Raw genomic sequence first — 19,655 nt, forward strand, 5'->3', positions numbered from 1 at the left:
ATTTCTCAATGCAAATTTTAAAAAGAGGATTTTGAGTTAACTTTTTAGATTTAATATTTGTGTTTTTTATTCGTATGTTGAATCTTGGTTCCTAACAATAATCTAGTAATAAATAATTTACTTCTTTGATCGTTTCAAAAAACATGACAGAACCAATATTATAATTATCAAGACTACGGAATGCAGTAGATTTCTGTGTGTGTGTGTATATGTGTGTTTTAATCCTATGATATATACCATTAGGGATGTATAGTCAAAATACTGTGTTTTCAAGTCACTTGAAATCTTCATGTGGTTGGATACTGATTTGACATACAGAGAGGTTCATTTGTTTCAGTTATGTTATTTTTTTAAGGACAATTTTGTTTATAGCAGTTTTAGTTTTACAGTAATATTGAGGAGGGTATGGAGAGTTCCCGTGTACCCCTGCCGCCACACACACAGCCTTTCCCATTACCAACACCCCCACCAGAGTGGGACATTCATCACAATCGGTGATGCTACACTGACGCATCACTGTCACCCAGAGTCCATAGTCTATGTTAAGATTCACTCCTGTTGGCACTTTCTGTGTTTTTGGACAAATGTGTAATGACATGTGTCCGTCATTTCAGAATCCTACAGTGTATTTTCACTGCCTGAAAAGCCCTCTGTGCGCCACCCATTTGTTCCTCTCCCCACCTCTAATCCCTGGCAATCATTGGTCTTTTTACTGTCTCTGTATTTTTTCCTTTTTCAGAATGTCATATAGTTGGAATCATACAGTATGATTCCATCTTTTTAGGTTGGCTTCTTTCACTTAGTAATATGCATTTAAGGTTCCTCCATGTCTTCTCATGGCGCTTAAGTGTATTTCATTATCTGGATTTCCCACAGTTTACGTAGCTATCACCTACTGAAGGACATCCTGGTTGCTTCCAAATTTTGGCAGTTATGAATAAGCTGCTATACATGTCCATATGTAAGGTTTTGTGTGGACATAAGTTTTCAGCCCCTTTGGGTGAATATGAAGGAGGCTGATTGCTAGATCGTATGGTAAGAGGATGTTTAGTCTTGTAAGCAACCGCCAAACTGTCTTCCAAAGTGGCGGTGCCATTTTGCGTTCCCGCCAGCAATAGTGCGAGTTTCTGCTGCTCCATATCCTTGCCCGTGTCCCGGGCGTGGGCCATTCTAATAGGTGTGTAGTGGGATCTCATTGTTTTCATTTGCGTTTCCCCGAGGACCTATGATGTAGAGCACCTTCCCTGTGCCTGTTTGCCATTTGTGTATCTTTGGTGAAGTGCCTATGAATGTCTTTGGCCTATGTTCTAATTGGGTTGTTTGTTTTCTTATTGTTTGAGTTTCGAGAGTTTTTGTATATTTTTGGATAACAATCTTTAATCAGATGTGTCTTTTGCAATATTTTCTCCCAGTCTGTGGCTTGTCTTCTCATTCTCTTGATACTTCCTTTTGCAGAACAGAAGTTTTTAATTTAATGAAGTCCAGCTTATCCATGATTTCTTTCATGGACCATGTCTTTGGTGTTGTATCTACAGAGGTGTCACCCTCCCCAAGGTCATCTAGGTTTTCTCCTGTTATCTTCCAGGAGTTTTATATCGGGTTGTTTTTAATTTTTAAATGGTTTTTAATTTATTTTTTAACTATGTAAAATTACATAGTACCAAAGTTAAAACTATAAAACAAGGTATATTATAATACATATGTTTGTGTGTCCCCACTCCCTTTTTTACACAAAGTGTAGCATACCATAAACACGTTCAACGTTGCTTTTTTCTTTTTAAACACATATGCTGGCGATCACTCCATAGAAGCAGATAGAGAGATGTTCCTTGTTCCTTTTTGCACCTGCAGAATACTCAGTATTTTATGGAGGCATCAGTTATATAGCCAGTTCTCTATTGCTATATATTGGAATTATTTCCAGATTCTTTGCTGTTAGAAATAGTACAGCAATAAATGACCCTGTTCATAAGTCACTTAGAATTTTGCCAGCATATTTTTTAAAAACAGCTTTATTGAGATGTAATTAACATACCATAGAATTCATCCATTTGAAGTGGACAGTTCAGTGGTTTTTAGTATATACACCAAGTTGTGCAGCTATCGCCACAATCAATTTTAGAACATTTTTATCACCCAAAAAGAAATCTCATGCCTATTAGCAGTCGCTTCCCATTGTCCCCTGGCTTAGCCTTAGGCAACCATTAATCCACTTCCTGTATGTATTCTGATCATATCATATAAAGAGAATCATAAACTGTGTGGTTTCTCGTGACTGGCTTCTTTCACTTTCACGTAGTATATGATATTTTCAAGGTTCCTCCATGTTGTAGGATGTTTCAGTACTTTATTTCTTGTTATGGCTGAATACTATTCTATCTTATGGATAGACCACATTTTATTTATCCATTCATCAGTTGATGGTCATTTGGGTTGTTTCTTTTTTTTTCTAGCATATTTTGGGATAGAGTCCTAGAAGTGGCACTATTAGGTCAAAGGGCAAATGCATGTATAATTTTGATAGACATTGCTGAAGTCCCGCCATCAGGATTTTATAATTCCACCAGCAGTGTGTAAGAGGTCTTGTTTTCCCAGACGCTTGTCAACAGAGAATATTGTTAAACTTCAGGAATTTTGCCTAACTTAATAGATGACACATGGTTTTTCAGCGTAGTTTTTTTGTAAGTTGTATTGAGATGCGTAACATATTGAAGTGCACAGATCGTAAGTGTGTAGCTCAGTCATTCTTTACGAAGTTAACACATCAAGAAACAGATTACTTCCACTACCCCAGAAGCCTTCTGTGCCCTTTCTAGTCATACCCACCCCCAAGAGTAACTTTTATCCTTGTTTTGATTGTATTTATTTATTTTTCATGTTTGACCTAAATCTGATTTTTTTAAAAAGGTTTTTATTAAAATATAGCTCACATACAATATTATATTCGTTTCAGGTGTACACAGTAGTCATTTACCATTTATATACCTAAAGAAGTGATCACCAGGATATAAGTCCAGCCACCATCTGACACCGTACCACGCTCTCACAATATTATTTTCCTTTTTAACACCAAACATTAGTTTTTCCTATTTTTAAAGTTATATAAATGTAATCATATCATAGGTAGTCATTTGTATCTAGCTTTTTGTGAGAATCATCCATGTTGTCACATACATTTATAGTCCCTTCATCCTCGTTACTGTGTATTATCCCATGACGTGCCCCAGGTCTGTCCATGCTGTTGTGGGTGGACATTGGTTTGTCTCCGGTTCCTGGCTGTGAAGTATTGTGTCGCCATAGGGACCTGGCGTCTGTCAGGACCGTGGTCCACACAGGACTTGATGCACTTGTCAAAACCCTGGACCTGGACACCACAAAAAGTGACCTCTTCTCTATGTAAATTAACGCTATGTAAGAAAAAAGAAAAGTGCTGCTGGGAACTTTCCTGTGCATGTCTCTTGTACCTGCCTGGTGAGCATGCGTATACATTTCTGTTTTGTATCTACCTAGCAGTAGAGTTGCAGGGTCACAGGCTGTGTATATGTTCTCTTTTAGTAGATACTGCTAGAAAGGTTTTCAAAGTGCTGGTACTACTTTCCCCACTAGCAGCGCATGAGTTCCAGTTGCTAGCATTCAGTAATGTCTTTTCATTTTAGCCATTCTGATAGGTGTGTGGTTTTATCACATTTTGGTTTTAATTTGTATTTTCCTGATGATTGGTTTATTGGAATTTTGCATATCCTCTTTCATAAAGCATTGGTGTAAGTGTTTCACCCGTTTACCTTTTGGGTGTTGTTTGTGTTTTTCTTATTAATTTGGAGTTCTTTTTTTTTTTCTTCTTAAACTTTTATTTATTTTAAGTGTGTTTTTCCAGGACCCATCAGCTCCAAGTCAAGCAGTTGTTTCAATTTAGTTGTGGAGGGCGCAGCTCACAGTGGCCCATGTGGGGATCAAACCGGCCACCTTGTTGTTAAGAGCACCGCGCTCTAACCCACTGTGCTAACCGGCTGCCCCTGGAGTTCTTTATTCTAGAAACAAGTCCTCAGTTACATACATGTATTACAGCTATCTTCTCCTACTTCGTGGGTTCACTACCGCTCTTAATGTTTTCTTGTTGAGTAGACGTTGTTAATTCTAATGTAGTCTGGTATATCTAATCTATTTTTTGCTTTATGGCTGACACTTTGTGTGTCTTGTTTAAGGAATCTTTTCCTATCCTAAGGCATGAAGATAGTCTCCTGTGTTTTCTTCTTGTGCTTTATTGTTTGACCTTTTACATTTAGATCTCAATCAGTCTTGAAACTGACTATTTTTTTGTTTGGTGTAAGATGGGGTTAATATTATTTTTGTTCTCTATGGAGATCCTCAAATTGACCATGCACCATTATTGAAAGGACTGTCTTTCATCTTTCCTTAGTACAATGTCACCTTTTCTTAAATCGGTGACTCTCAGTGTAATTTTGATTTATGAGTGAGGCTGAACGTCATTTTTGTTTAATACCATTTACATTTATTTTGCTATGAACAGTTGCTGCTTTGTCCCATTTTTATTGAACTGTTCATCTTTTTCTTCTCAGTTTTTTGAAGCCCTTCGTGATGTAAATAGAAAATATACATATACAGTTGACGCTTGAACAACACAGGTTTGAACTGCACAGGTTCACTTATATGTGGATTTTTTTCAACAAATATGTACTGTAAATGTGTTTTCTCTTCCTCGTGGTTTTTTAAATAACATTTTCTTTTCTCTAGTTTACTTTATTATAAGAATACAATGTATAATACATATGACATACAAAATATGTGTTAATCAACTATTTTATTGGCAAAGCTTCCAATAGCAAAGGCTTTTTAGTAGTTAAGTTTTGAGGGAGTTGAAAGTTGTACATGGATTTGTGACTGCATGGGGGGGGCAGTGCCTCTCATCCCCGTGTTGCTCAAGTGTCAACTGTTTATGTTTATTTTAGTTTATAATTTCCAGACCTTCTTTTCATCTGTTGTAATGAGAATTGATTTCATGTACAGGTCAAGAAGGTCTCTGCTTTCCACATGCAGAAGTACTTTCAGAGGGCCTTCATTCCTCTCCTTGCCATTTTTGGCCTATGGAAGTGCAGCTCTGCTCTTTGGGGTATTAGATCAGGTCAGGGTTGGACTGTCCTTGATTAGATGTCACAGGATTACACCTCTTGCTCACCTAGCTGTCCTTCCTTCTTTCCACTACCTCTGCAGAGTATGCTCTGTGTTTGAAGATTTTATAGAAACCTACTGTTTCCTTCTGTAGTCATACCTCCTCTCACAGAAGATACTCCTTATTTATTCAGGTAGTTTGTGGACTGTAAAAAGATGTTTCGATTTATTCTGATAGGAAGGAGATTGTTTCCAGGTAAACTCTTCTCCTTTTATTCCATTCTTTTAAAAAATTCCATTAAAAAGAGTACTGTGTCATACAATTTTTTAGAAATTTAAAAAATGTAAGAAAGTAGAAATGGGAGGAGAGAAATAAAGAAAAAGAAATCATCCACAGTTGTAGCACCCAAAGATGGGCATTGTTTGTTATTAGTTCTGTCTGATGTGTCCGGTATAAAGAGCGTGTGTGCGCATAGTGTCACGTGATTCTGAACGTGGGTCTGCCTCGTTTGTTGTAGTGAATATGGCTTTGCCGAGAAGGTTGTGGAGGGGATGTTCATCGTTGTCAATTCCATCACCATCAAGATTCACTCCAAGGCCTTCCACGCTTCTTTTGAATTGTGGCAGCTCCAGGGCTACAGTGTCAACCCCAACTGGGAGCAGAGTGACCTCCGTCTCACCCGCATCACCGACCCCCGCCGAGGAGAGGTGACAGCCATAGCATTACAAGAGGAGAGAATGGGGGGATTCAAAGCAGGGCTAATTCTTAAAGGATGTTATTGCCCCTTTGGGGATTTCCTCAAATGATGCCCTATTCCTCGGAGCCCAGGGTCTCTTGTCCAGCGTTACTGCTACATCCTTTCCTCAGTTAAGGATCGCTGATCCACTGCCTTCCGTGGGTAGGCTCCTCGCTGAGAATGCTGGGAGTCTGCCTTGCCAGTCTTTTCTCCTTGGACGTTCTGCCTCTTAGTTACTTTCATGCACAGAATTCAGGGATTTTACTGTCTCCTTCCAGGTTTTGACATTTAAAGAAATAACTTGGCAGACGCTGCGGATTGAGGCAGATGCGACAGACAGCGGTGATCAGGACCTGGTCACTACCCCGCTGAGGCTCATCACCAACCAAGGCAGGATCCAGATAGCGCTCAAGAGAAGAGTGAGTGCTCTCTGTGCTCGCGAAAACTTCTGTCTTCCGTTCTCCCGGACAGCCTGGGAGTGGGGGTACCCTCTGTTGGGAATGTTATTGGTCCCTAGAATGACAGTCGAAAAGGGAGGGCCTGTGTTTCAGTGTTGTACAATATCCCCCAATAAGAGAACATTTCCATGTCCTTACATCTTAATTTTGGAAACCACAATTTTTACTTAATATAGGGACACCGACTTAGGCATCTGGAAGTTGTCTATTGCTGCTTTTAGTTTTAAGAAATTGACTCTCCAAAGCGCTTATACACTTCCCTTTCCTATACTGGGGATTGAAAAGCCATCTCTGAAATTGATTGGGTGACAGTCACTTTGAGGAGTTGGCATGATGCCACGTGTTGAACCTGTGCTCTGTGTGGCCCCTTCAGACCAAGGATTGCAACGTGGTCGCCTCCAAGCTGATGTTCCTGTTGGATGACCTGCTCTGGGTGCTGACGGACTCGCAGCTCAAGGCCATGATGAAGTACGCGGAGTCGCTGAGCGAGGCCATGGAGAAGGCCGCCCAGCAGAGGAAGAGCCTGGCCCCCGAACCTGTACAGGCAGGCGCAGAACAGCTGCCCTGGGCGGGGCTGGGGAGATGGGCGGCTGGGCCTAATTCATACGAGCACAGGCGGGGCCTACACTTTGTTTGGCTTATTTATTTGGGGGACTTGTCATTTACTTCTAAATGTGCATAGGCTTTGCCTGGGCCTCTGATTTATTCATTTACTCTGTTCATTGGGTGCTTCCCGTGTGTTGGGTATACAGTGCTAGCCACTGGAGAGGCAAAGGAGAATAGCCTCTTGTTCCTGTCCTTGGAGCTCTCAGTTTTGAAATCTGGATCCATAAACAAGTTCTTACGCTATGATGTAATAAGCGCTGCAGCAGCAGTAAACACTATGCTGTGAGGGCACAGAGACGGGGCATCCAGCTACCCGGCTGAAAGAGGGCATTTTGGGAAGACTTCCTGAGGAGGTGTTTTAGCATCAGTCAGCTAAGTCCTGCGGAGGAAGAGCTTGGGGTGCAACTCAGATCTCAGAGCAGTACTCGGACAGTTACTAGACTCATAATTAAGGGTTTTGGGAATTTGTGTTATTTACTTGGGACAGACCTCACTGAGTTACCAGGGGAACAGCGAGGAGAGGGAAGGAGTGTCTTGCTAAATTGTGATTTTCTTCAGGCTGGACTAACGCTTTGAAAAAGCTTGCACAGGGGTCTCTCAGGGTCTGGACTTCCTGTTTTTCTCTGTTACATACAGACCACCCCACCTGCTCCCAGTGCCCAGCAGTCCTGGGCCCAGGCATTTGGTGGCAGCCAGGGCAGCAGCAGCAACAGTAGCAACCGCCTCAGCCAGTACTTTGAGAACTTTGACGTGAAAGAGTCATCCTACCATCTGCTCATCTCCCGCCTGGACCTGCACATCTGTGATGACAGCCAGTCCCGAGAGCCAGGTATCCCCTGAGGCCTGGGCCTGGGCTGGGTGGTCCATCCGTGCCTTTAGCTCCGGGCAAAGCTTGGGGAGGAAGGCTCTTTCCAGAGCCTGTGGAGACTTGGGTTGGCTTCCCTCGATCACAGGCATTCCTCGAGCTTCCGCCTTCTGCTGGTAGCTCTCTTTCTGTTAACGTAAGCAGTGCTGTTCAGCCTTCAGGCAGCAACAGAACCGCCTGTAACACGTAATAAAATACAGAAGCTGGGGCTCTCCCCTCCCCCACGTAAGTCACAATCTTCAAGGGTACAGCCCACGCAGTGCATACTTTTTTTTTTCCTCTCTGCAAGTCCCTTGGGCAATGCTGACAACTGGTGTGTTAGGAAAGTAAATTCAACTTTAGGAAACCTCAGAATTTTCATATTTTTGAGTCAGTTGAAATAATTATGATGTGTAAATGTGCTCTTCCCAAACAGAGAGGTTATGCCGTGTTCTTATCTTGCTTTTATGTCCGTTAGAGCAACTGATATTACATACACATATACGTTTATTCAGAATGGAAAAGGAATTGACTCATTTCTTTCCTTCATGAGCCTTGGGGAAATCATTTAACTGCTTGCTGAACCTCTTTGAGTTTCTTTATTTGTGAACTTGAGTTAAATTATGTTTTATTTACCTCATAGGTTGTTGTCAGGCTCAAATGAGATAATATACTGAATTTTGAGGACCTTAATTATAGGCAGATACTAAGTATTATTATTCTGATGTCTGTTTTTGCAATATTCTGTCTGTTTTCTGTCTATACTTCCCCTTGCCACCAGTTCTTGATTTTAGATGCTCGTGTGGTAGATTTGTTTTTTGCTGCCTTACCCTCTCTGAAGGTTATGTCTGCCTCTTAATGAGACCGAGACTAACTTTCCTTGGGGTACCTCCTTTTCTTTTCCTGCTGGCGCACCAAACAGCATTGCCTCTCTTGCTTGGCTGTTCCTTGGTCTTGAGGTGACTTCAGCCCCCCTCTACTCCCACTGCGAGCCGAAAGGAACAGTGACAGCGTAAAGATTGTTTTTGCCACCACAGGGAATACATTGCTCACTGGTTTGCCACCCATTCATTTTGGAAGTTCTTTGTTAAAATGATTATTATTTTGTTTGGTTGTTTCTTCCAAGTGTTACTCTAAAGGCTCTGTTTTGTTTGTTTTGTTTTCAGTCCGCTCAGAAGCCTTTGTTAAAGATACACTATTGGGAGTTTCATCCTCTTCCTTGATGAGGGGAGTAGAGCACTGTGCCCGGCGTGTGGCAGGGTCCTGTAATCCCACTGTGACGTGACTGTAGCCTTCCCTGCAGCCCTTGATTTATTAAGCAAAATTAATCTATTTGGTGGAATTTAGGGAAGTTTTTGATGTGACATTTTTAGATGGGGATAAGTCCTGGCCTACCATCCCCAGGTGAGGGATGTGACAGTTCTTGGGACTGTGACTCTTCTTCTTGGGTTTAGGGAGAATGGGGAAGGGAGAACCAGGTGGTGTGGAAAGGGCTGTAAGATTCTCTGGGGTTGTTCTGTCCAGTGTGGTAGCCACTCGTCACATGTGACTTGGACACTTGAAATGTTGGCTGATCCAAACTAAGATTGCTGCAAGTGTAATATACACATAGAATTTTGACGTTATACCGGATGGCCCAGTGACTCAGGTGTTTGGAGTGTCGTGCTCCTAACCCTGATGTCGCGGGTTCCATTCCCACATGGGCCAGTGAGATGCGCCCTCTACAGCTAAGATTGTGAACAACAGCTCTCCCTGGAGCTGGGCTGCGGTGGGCAGCGGGAGGTCGGCATGAGCGGCCTTGAGCTGCCTTGGGCTACCGTGAGTGGCTGACTGACCGGCAACCGACTGCCTCAGCCGGGGGGAGCGCAAGGCTCATAATACCAGCGTGGGCCAGGGAGCTGTGTCCTACACAACTAGACTGAAACAACGGCTGGAACTGGAGGGGGGGCGGGGGGAGGCAGAAGAAGGGGGGAAAAAAAGATACAGTATAAAAATATAATGTAGAATACCTTGAAAATTATTTTCATATTGTTTACATGTTGAAAGGGTAATATTTTGGGTATATTGGTTTAAATAATATATATTATTAAAATTAATTTCATTTTTAAAAAATCTTTTCATGTGGCTACTAGAAAATTGAAAATTATGTGACTCACAGTGTATTTCTATTGGGTAGTATTGCTTTACAACTCTCAAGCGTAGTAGCCACTGGCCACATCTGGCTGTTTAAATTAAAATTACACACAATTAAGTGAGTTCCTCATTTCTACCAGCTACGTTTCAAGTGCTTGATACAACCCCATGGTATTTCCCTTCACCCTAGTAAGGGGAGGGAGTGGAAGTGAGGAACAGGGTAGGTCAGACAATACATAAATGTAGATGAATATTCCCTACTCTTACAGTTCTTAGAGTCTAGTTGGAGAGATAAGATAGAAACCTGGAAAATTCATTAAGAATTTCATGTAAATTCAAGATAAACATAATACAATATTTGACTTATTGCTAAAAGTTCCAACTTACCTACAATTTTCTGTTTATTTTACAGTGTTCTTGTTAGTGCAGTATTTTTATATTCCATGATATTTTGTATGTATAGTATATAATGATTGTCTAATACACAGCTTTTGCTGTGAGGCCCAGGTATGAAAGGAAATAACATGGGCCCTGTTTTTTGGGGAATCTGGCTTACACCTCTCCAGGCGTTGTGATGTATTGTGCAGCAATACAAATATTGTTAGGATTGGGGGACCCAATCAATCAAGGTTGTAGAACATGTGTGCGGGAGACCTAAGATTAGAATTCTTAAATCCTGAGTTTTACAGTTTCTTTTGCCTTTCTGGAAATCTGGCAGTCATTTACAGAGACAGTAGAACGTACATTTTTGATCTTTCAGAGCATGTCTATTGACTGTTGCAACTCGAAAGAGGGGGGACTTGGTTTTGCAAATCACCTGACATCACGGTCTTTTAGGAAACTGTGTATCAGTCCCTCAAGGGGACTTTTAATGCTTCAAGTGGTGTTTAGGCTTCTTTGTTCCTTCTGCTGCTGTTCACCTTTATTTTTCTTTTATAGGTGTCTCTGCAAATAGACTCATGGGTGGTGCCATGCAGCTTACCTTCCGCAAGATGGCATTTGACTATTACCCCTTCCATTGGGCAGGTAGGAGATTTCTGAATGGGGGAAGTTCTAGCATAGCCCAGGTATTGAGAACAGATTCCTGGGTTCACCCCTGACTGCCCAGCAAGAAGGTGCGAGGGATTGCAGCACATGAGGTATTGGAAATAACCCTCTTCAAGAGGACATCTTCTGGAAACTTTCAGGGTCCATTAATTGATGATTCTTTGTCAGTGATGAGAGGAAGAAGGGAGGGAAGGCAGTGCCTGAGGTGTCGCTTTTCATTCTCCCCTCTGCCCCTTATTGCTACTAGATTTAGAGCCTCTCCAGTAGTTTATGGTCAAAGATGGCAGCAGTCAGCAGCTGGTCTTCAGGAATCTCAGGGAAAAATCACGTATGGAATCCAGAAGAACTTGAGTGCTCTCACTGGATAATTTGTACTTATTCCAGAGAATTCTGGATTGGGGCTGAGGGATCAGATTCTGAACTATCACTAGACCAATGGAAAGGAAAAATTGGAACATTGGATCATGATCTTTTTGCTTCTCTATTGGATTAAAATCTTTTTGCGTCTCTATTGCACAGGCGATAGCTGCAAACACTGGGTGCGGCACTGTGACGCCATGGAGACCCGAGGCCAGTGGGCCCAGAAACTGGTGATGGAATTTCAGAGTAAAATGGAGAAGTGGCATGAGGAGACAGGTCTGCAGCCTCCCTGGCACCTGGGGGTAGACTCTCCCTTCCGGAAGAAAGCAGGTAGGTTATGAGGAACTGGAGGACTCGCATTGTAACCTCTTGCCGTTTACCTTGGAATATCCAGTGGAGATAAAACACTGGACTAGCTTATCATCCCAACTTATTCCTGGCTAATTAATTATCCCAACCGTATCCCATGGAGAATCATCAGTGACTTTTTTCTGCACAGAGTCCTGTTTGTCCCCAGGGATAGCTGCAGTGTTGAAGAGAGGTTGTCATCACCTCTGCTCATAGGCTGTTCCCTTGGTCTTAGGGCGAATATGACTTTTGAGTTCCATCCAGGAGCTACACAGTCTTAAGCCCTATTTCCTACATGCAGCCTTAATGATCTTAGGATTTTTACTTCCTATTAATAATGGGAGTTGAATGTATCTGATTCTCTTCCCTGCCTTCTTTTTATTTAGATTCCCTCTCCACTCCTCGAAAGAAGCCCCTTGAGAGAAGCCCCGGTCAGGGCCGACAGGCTGCCTTCCGGCCTCCAGCGTGGCACCGCTTGCGCTCTAGCTGCGTGGTGATTCGGGTGGATGACTTGGACATTCACCAGGTGAGGGCCCAGGACACGGGACGGCGTCGGAAAGGGCCGGGGCAGGTCATTTCAAAGGCAACCAGTGTGAACAAAGTTGTGGAATTGGGGGCTGTTTCCCTTACTCCTGGTGGGTCAACACTTGTCTGTTTGTCTCCCTCTTTGTAAAAAAAATTTTTAAAGATTTGTGTTAAACTATAGCTAACATGCAATATTACATTAGTTTCAGGGGTGCCCCATAGTTATTCACCATTTATATACCTAAAGAAGTGATCACCACGATAAGTCCAGCCACCATCTGACACCGTACCAGCTATCACAATATTAGTGACTATATTCCCTGTGCTGTACGTTGTATCCCTGTGACTTATTTGTTTTGTACCTGGGCATCTGTTTCTTTCTGAGCATAGTTGCTGAGATCAGAACTTGGGATTCTCCTAGTTTCCTCTGAATACCCTACTCCAAAGCTTCCATTGAAAAAACGAACTTGTGGCTAATGTTCAAGGCAGGTGTTAGGATGCCTGGAACACGTGTAAAAGCGCCGTGCTCCCTGGGACGGCCTTCAGAAGGATAGTAGAAGAAAGTGAGGAAATTCTATTCTGGGTGCAGTATAGATGCTGACGGTCGTTTGTGATTGTGTAGGTTTCTACAGCTGGACAGCCCAGTAAGAAGCCGTCTACACTCCTTTCCTGCAGTCGGAAACTTCACAACCTCCCCACTCAGGTCTCTGCCATTCACATTGAGTTCACAGAGTATTATTTCCCAGATAATCAGGAGCTTCCAGGTAGGCATCAGAACTGGTCATTTCTTACTGTCCAGCGTATGCTCTTCCCGTTTGACACCCTCGGGGCCACGACGTGTGTTCTCATTTGTTGTTAGGAGGTTTGGGGGTGTGAGTTTAGCACACCTTTGTTAAAAACTCGCCCTGTATAAATATGTGCATTTGCTTTCTTGGTAGTAAAATGAATATTAGTTGGTAAGTAGGAGTCCCGTTGCTACTTTGTACATGGTCATTCTGTTTTTCTCTGCTTTCCAGTTCCCTGTCCCAATCTCTACATTCAGTTAAATGGTCTGACATTTACTATGGACCCTGTCAGCTTGCTCTGGGGAAATCTCTTCTGCCTGGATTTATACCGCAGCTTAGAGCAGTTCAAAGCTATCTACAAACTGGAAGATTCAAGCCAAAAAGATGAACACCTGGACATCCGACTGGATGCCTTCTGGTTGAAGGTAGGGAGACAGTGGGATTTTGTTCCCTGTTGGCAGCCACAGTTGCATTTCTCCCAGTGTTATAATCCAGGGTTCTGCTCTGTCCATTTGATAGAAGTAAGAAAAACAGCTTCTCAGCCCAAACGGTCTTTCATGTGTGTATTAATGGTGGAGTGTGGAGATTCTCTGATGGCCTTTCTGAATAAGGTTTCATTTTCTCTCTGAAGGTGAGCTTCCCGCTGGAAAAGAGAGAGCAGGCTCGGTTGCATCGGCCGCAGGCCCTCGTCTTCTCTGCAGCAGGCATGACTGCCACCAACACACGTCATGCCCCACACTCTAGCTGTCCAGACCTCCAAAGTCTCTTCCGGGGTTTTGCTGCTGCCGAGTTCTTTCATTCCAATTATGTTCACTTCCCCAAGGTTCCAGGTGGCTTTAGCCTTCTGCACATACTGTTTTTGCATCATGCCTTCCAGATGGATTCCAGACTCCCTCAGCCTAATACTCTCCCTCCCCAGAGGCCTAAGGCTTCCCAGGATCTCTGGTCTGTCCACTTCCCCCAGATCTCCTTGGACTTTGAGGGAACAGAGAACTTCAAAGGCCGTACCTTGAATTTTGTGGCCCCCTTCCCCTTGTCCATTTGGGCCTGTCTCCCTGTCCGCTGGCAGCAGGAGCAGGCACGGAAGCTCCTTTTGGCCACAGAAGGGAGGCTGAAACCATCCGCCAGCTTTGGCAGTCCTGTTCCGTCTGAGGCCCTTGCCCCTGACCCTATGTCCCATCTGAGGTCAAAGACCGAGCATGATTTGAAAAGCCTGTTGGGCCTTACGGAAGTCATGGAAATTCTGCGAGAAGGCAATGGTGGTGTGGACAGCAAAGGGCCTGTGACCCAGCTGCAGGACGCAGCAGATGTGCACGTGCTCGTCCACTCCCCAGCCCATGTCCGCGTGAGGCTCGACCACTACCAGTACCTGGCCCTGCTCCGCCTGAAGGACGTGCTGCAGGGGCTTCAGGAGCAGCTGACCAAGGATACCGAGGCCATGACTGGGTGTCCCCTGCAGGACCAGACAGCATGCATTGGGGTCCTCTTCCCCAGTGCTGAGGTGGCTCTGCTCATGCGTCCTGCCCCTGGGGCTGTGGAAGCTGAGTCCGCAGGTTCAGGTACCACCAGCCTTATAGACTCGGAGCTGTCTCCTTCCGAGGATCCCGAGCTGAAGTCTGATGCCTCCTCAGACCAGGGCCCCGCAAGCCCTGACAAGGTTCTGGAGGACAGTGGCATTGACAATCGGGCCGCGTCCCAGGATGGGCCACTGCCTCTCCATAGCAATGGAGAGCTGCAGGACTCGGACTCTCTCGCACAGCAGCTGGCGGGGAAGGGCCACGAAGCAGTGGATTCCCAGCAGGTCAAGAGGCTGAGCAGAGACCCAGCCCCCAGCTCACCAGCTGCGCCGAAGCCCCCCAGTGGCAGGGATTCCGCTGTGAATGGACAGGGCGAACTTATGCCTTTGAAGAACATTGAGGGAGAACTGTCAAGTGCTATTCACATGACCAAGGACGCCACCAAGGAGGCCCTGCACGCCACCATGGACCTCACCAAGGAAGCTGTGTCCTTGACTAAGGACGCCTTCAGCCTGGGCCGAGACCGCATGACCTCCACCGTGCACAAGATGTTGTCCCTGCCCCCAGCCAAGTGAGTGAGTCCCGGGGTCGGTGTGCGTGAGGCCCGTCCTGTGTGCGCAGTTAGACTGGGAAGCGCCACAGTCCAGAGGCCTGCACAGGACGGCCCAGTTCACGTAGCAAAGCCCTTAGTGTTCAGAGCTGCCTGCAGGGCAGTGGAGGCGTTTTCAGGCTGCGTGGAGGAGACAGGCACCAATTGGAGAGACTCATTTTCAGGCTACATCTAATTCTGTGATAGGGGAGGAACCAGAAATGGCAATAAAATAACACGAAATCCCGTGGATTTTCACATGCCTCCACATACCATAGCCTGTTCTTGGGCAGTTTTCCAGTCAACATTTATTGCTTTTAGGATCTAATTATCTCCTCTTTCACCTATTTACTGTTACTGACACAGACATGCTGTGTCAGAGTAATAATACCTGGTATCTGTGATATTTTGTTCTGCTCGCTGGCCTCTCATGTAAAATTCATTTGACTTGATCCCCTCAGCAGCCTGACAGGCAGCTGCAGAAACTTGTATCCCTAGTTTGTAGCTGAGGAAACAGGCTTCAGAGAGGATGTACCTGTGAATCCTGTATTGCAGAGAGAAACTTGGGGCTTCGGACTTGCTCTTTCTGGTAAACCTTGTCAGCGTCTGCCAGAGTCCTGGAGAAGGAAGAATTTCATCCACTTGTTCAGCAATATTATTTGAGCCATGTTGTGTGCCAGGCTCTGTGTTAGACACTGGAGATACGGTAGGAAGGAAGCAGAAAGACACAGAAAAGGTGCAGATGTTTCCTTGGGTGCCTTGTGGTTTTAGGAAAGTTAATGAAGACTACGGGAACTCTTTGCTGGGACCCTTTGTGGTTTGGGGACCATGGTATGAAGACCAGTGACTTTAGAGCTTTTGTCTAAGTCGATTGTCTTAAGTGGGCCTCTCAGCATTGCCTGTGGGTGTGCTGGTGCCTGGGGGGCATAGGTAGTCTAGGAGGAAGGAGGGGGGAAAACGCAAAGCGGTGAATGATACAATAATCCAACAACACTCAGAGTAGTTCCAGGCTCCTTTTTACTATGTTGTGCCGTTCTAGCTTTATCTTCCACTGCTCCCCCCAACACAATCTACTGGTGTCGAGCTACTTACTGTCTCTAAAAGTACCTTTTGTTTTCTTTGCTTATGCTGTTTCTTCCCCACAGAATGCCCTCTTCCCTGTCTCTTTCATCGTCCTTCAAGGACCAACTCAAATGCCACCTCCTCCCACAAAGCAGGTCTTGACCCCCTTTCTCCTTCTCGTTTCCCCTCTTTACTATAGCCTGGCCTTTGGCTCATTCCTCTGTCCCTCTCTTATGGTGTGTAACGTACTCCCATGTAATGGTACGTGTGTATGCGTCTCCTCTCTCCTGGTAGATTGTAAGTTCTTTGAGGACAAGGGTGTCTTATTCGGCACTTTGTTCACCCTCCGCCTCTACCCTGTGCCTAGTATGGTGCCCCGTGTGCAGAAGTTATGCAGTAAATACTTGTAGAGTGAATGTGGGTGGCTTCGGGGGCCAGTCATTAGCACCAGGGCTCTAGGTGGCCTCTTCTCTATAGGGGATGACCTTAAATAACCTTGACATTTAATGTTGATATGGGAGAGCTGCTTATGCAGTTCGAAATGCTGGAATATGAGTGTTCAGAAAGGCCAGCTGTGGGAAAATGGTGTGACCCCTATGATCGTGGTGATACTGGACTAGAGGGTGATAGTTGACATCAAAGTTTGTGTGTGCAGTAACTGTCTTGGCTGAAAGGGATGCGTATGACAAGGGGACAGACCAACGTTTCCTAAGCCACATCTGTGGGTTTGCTTTTGTCTTTTAAACAGGGAGCCCATGGCCAAGATAGATGAGGGGGTGGCAGCCCCAGTGAGTGGAGGTGCTGCCCGACTCCGATTTTTCTCCATGAAGAGGACGGTGTCTCAGCAGTCATTTGATGCTGTCTCATTGGATAACAGTGGCCCTGAAGACCGGATTTCAGTGGACAGCGACGGCAGCGATAGCTTCGTGATGCTCGTGGAGTCTGGTAAGTGGAGGCAGAGCCAGGCAGCGTCGCACAAGTCCAGGGGGTTCTCTCTGCTGCCTCTTTCCAGACTGGCAGGATGCAGAAGGAGCTCACATTTGATAACATTGACATTTTCTTAACCAAAACCAAAAAAAGGAAATTTTAATGGGTTCGTGGCTCTAGATTTATCCTCACATCTTCTAGGTTACTGGTGAGTGCTTGACCTTTATCACAGAATGAGACTTGGACCAGAGGAGACCGCCAGTCTTGCAGCCATGCAGCTGTGTCTGCAGGATTGATCTTGGGGCTGGTGTCACGGGTGTGTGTTTGTTGTCTGCTTTTTTTCTTTTTTTTTTTTTTTGCCTAACTATGTGTTTTGTTGAAAAACAACTGGGATCTTTCTATCTAGGATAAAATGAACAACTTTTAGGAATTAGATCAGTTACCACTGGCAGATACACTGGTTCTTTCAGCTTATTGGAATGGAAACTTAAAATTGTCCCTTAAGAATGTCGAAATGGAAAGAAAATAGAGAACGTTCTGTTTCTCACGCTGACTGGTGTGTGCCCATGTTTGATTTGTTATTATTTTTGACTTCCTATGGAAACTTTTAAGTATACAAAAAAGTAGAATCAAATAATGAACCCTCATATACCCATTAACTAGCTTCAGACATTACGAACTCATGGCCATTCGTGTTCCATACAGACTTCTGCCCACTTCCCTTCTTCCCATATTATTTTGAAGCAAATCCCAAACACATCATTTCATCCATAAATATTTTCATTATGCATCTCTAGAAAGTGCAGACTTTGAATTATGGTAAAAGACACATAAAATAAAATTACCGTCTTAACCATTTTTTAACTATAATTCAGTTGCCATTAAGCACATTCAAATCATTGTGCATCCCTCACCACTGTCCATCTACAGAACCCTTTTCATCCTGAAAAAATGAAACTCTGTCCCCATTAAACAGCAACTCCTCATTCCCGCCTCCAGCCCCTGTCAACCACCATTCTACTTTCTGTCTCTGCGAATTTGTCCACTCTGGGTACCTCTTATAAATGGGAGCATACAGTATTTGTCCTTTTGTGACTGGCTTATTTCATTTAACGTAATGCCCTCAAGGCTCATTCACATTGTAGCATGTGTCAGAATTTCCTTCCTTTTTAAGGCTGAATAATATTCTGCCGTATGTTTATACCACTTTTGTTTATTCATTTATCCATCTGTGGACACTTGAGATGCTTCCATTTACAGACTTCTAAAAATTTGACCAAATACCATTATCACATTTTTAAATATTAACAATAATTTCTTAAATTCATCAAATACCTGGTTAGTCTTCGCATTTTGTTGTCTCATAAGCCTCATAAGTGTCATAAATGTTTTGTTTTATTTTTACAGTTGTCATTGTTCTGAGAGATTGTATTTGAACCGAATCTTTTGACTTTCAAACTCTTGTCGTCTTTCTTATGCAGAGCCTGGTCCAGACTCCCTCCCACTAGGATCTCTTCCAAACATCTTGGACAGTGCTGGTGTCCAGGGGAGCCCTGTTGTGGATGGTTATGGCCAGGGCTCACCAGAGGCCAACAGTTCGTTCTCGCCCAGTGGGGAAGACCTCAATCCTCACCCGGTCAGCTGCTCTACTTGCTTCTCTGCAGAGGGTAGGCTCTAGGCTGGAAGCGTGGGGCTCAACTAAGAGAGTCTCCTTTTACAGGTCTCAGTTCTGGTTCTGAAGGTGAATGAGGTGTCCATTGGGATTGAGGTACGTGGTGCGGACCTGACTATGGCCCTGCAAGCAGAGGAACTGACTCTCCAGCAGCTGGGCACCGTGGGACTCTGGCAGTTCTTGCATGGACAGTGCCCGGGTAAGGATGGGAACCATTCCAGGAGAGCTGATGGCATGTACCTGGGGCAGCCCCAGCTTAACTGCTCTTGTCACTGTGCTCCAACGGCAGCCGCCCAGTGCCATGCCGTCGGCCCTTCTCTCCTGTCGCCACTAGGGGGAGGAAGAACTCCGGGGAAGTGTCCTTGCAGGAAGCTTCCCAGAGCTCATTCTGGGGCTCAGCAGACTGTGCTCCAGTCATTTCCCACGTCCTCCTCAAGCTTATACACGAGGACAGTGGCCACTTGTTTGTGTGGCTGCTAACATCAAACTACTTCTGACCAGGGAACTCTGTCCTTCAGATTAAGGCCTTTGATGTGAATTATGATTCACATAAAAGAGGACAGGAAAAATCTGGGCTTGTTTTATTTTATTTTAAAAAATTGTTTTCTATTTAAAAAAATTATTTTTTTAAAATATTGAGTAGATACTAAAGAATACTTAAAAAATATACGTAAGGCATAAAATAATAACAATACAAGAACCCATGTACCCACCACCTAGTTTAATAAATAGAACAGCACCATTAACTTTGAACTCCCCGGGAACCCCTCTTTTGCCCCTCATCTGTCAGAGGGGATAATGAGATCCTAAATTTTGTGTTTATCATTCTCTTGCTTTACTTTAGAATTCTTCCACATGTGTTTGTAGCAATGTATTATTTAGCTTTATAGGTTTTTGAGTTTTTCTAAATAGAATTAC

At 44.2% G+C, this 19,655-nt stretch overlaps 1 protein-coding gene across 1 annotated transcript in view; it reads left to right on the forward strand.

Annotated features, from left to right (window-relative positions):
- BLTP3A (bridge-like lipid transfer protein family member 3A) overlaps positions 1–19,655 on the forward strand; it is a 51,549-nt gene that overhangs the window by 24,784 nt on the left and 7,110 nt on the right. Inside the window, exons 5-17 of the mRNA XM_019738731.2 lie at positions 5,646–5,835; positions 6,143–6,283; positions 6,696–6,866; positions 7,565–7,757; positions 10,845–10,931; positions 11,472–11,642; positions 12,047–12,186; positions 12,808–12,949; positions 13,202–13,395; positions 13,602–15,058; positions 16,887–17,083; positions 18,547–18,701; positions 18,786–18,936. Of these exons, the coding sequence (XP_019594290.2) occupies positions 5,646–5,835; positions 6,143–6,283; positions 6,696–6,866; positions 7,565–7,757; positions 10,845–10,931; positions 11,472–11,642; positions 12,047–12,186; positions 12,808–12,949; positions 13,202–13,395; positions 13,602–15,058; positions 16,887–17,083; positions 18,547–18,701; positions 18,786–18,936 (3,389 nt within the window). The remainder of the gene's footprint in view (positions 1–5,645; positions 5,836–6,142; positions 6,284–6,695; positions 6,867–7,564; positions 7,758–10,844; positions 10,932–11,471; positions 11,643–12,046; positions 12,187–12,807; positions 12,950–13,201; positions 13,396–13,601; positions 15,059–16,886; positions 17,084–18,546; positions 18,702–18,785; positions 18,937–19,655) is intronic.

This window comes from Rhinolophus sinicus, linkage group LG05 (genome assembly GCF_036562045.2).
Source record: "Rhinolophus sinicus isolate RSC01 linkage group LG05, ASM3656204v1, whole genome shotgun sequence".
NCBI classification, from domain to species: Eukaryota; Metazoa; Chordata; class Mammalia; order Chiroptera; family Rhinolophidae; genus Rhinolophus; species Rhinolophus sinicus.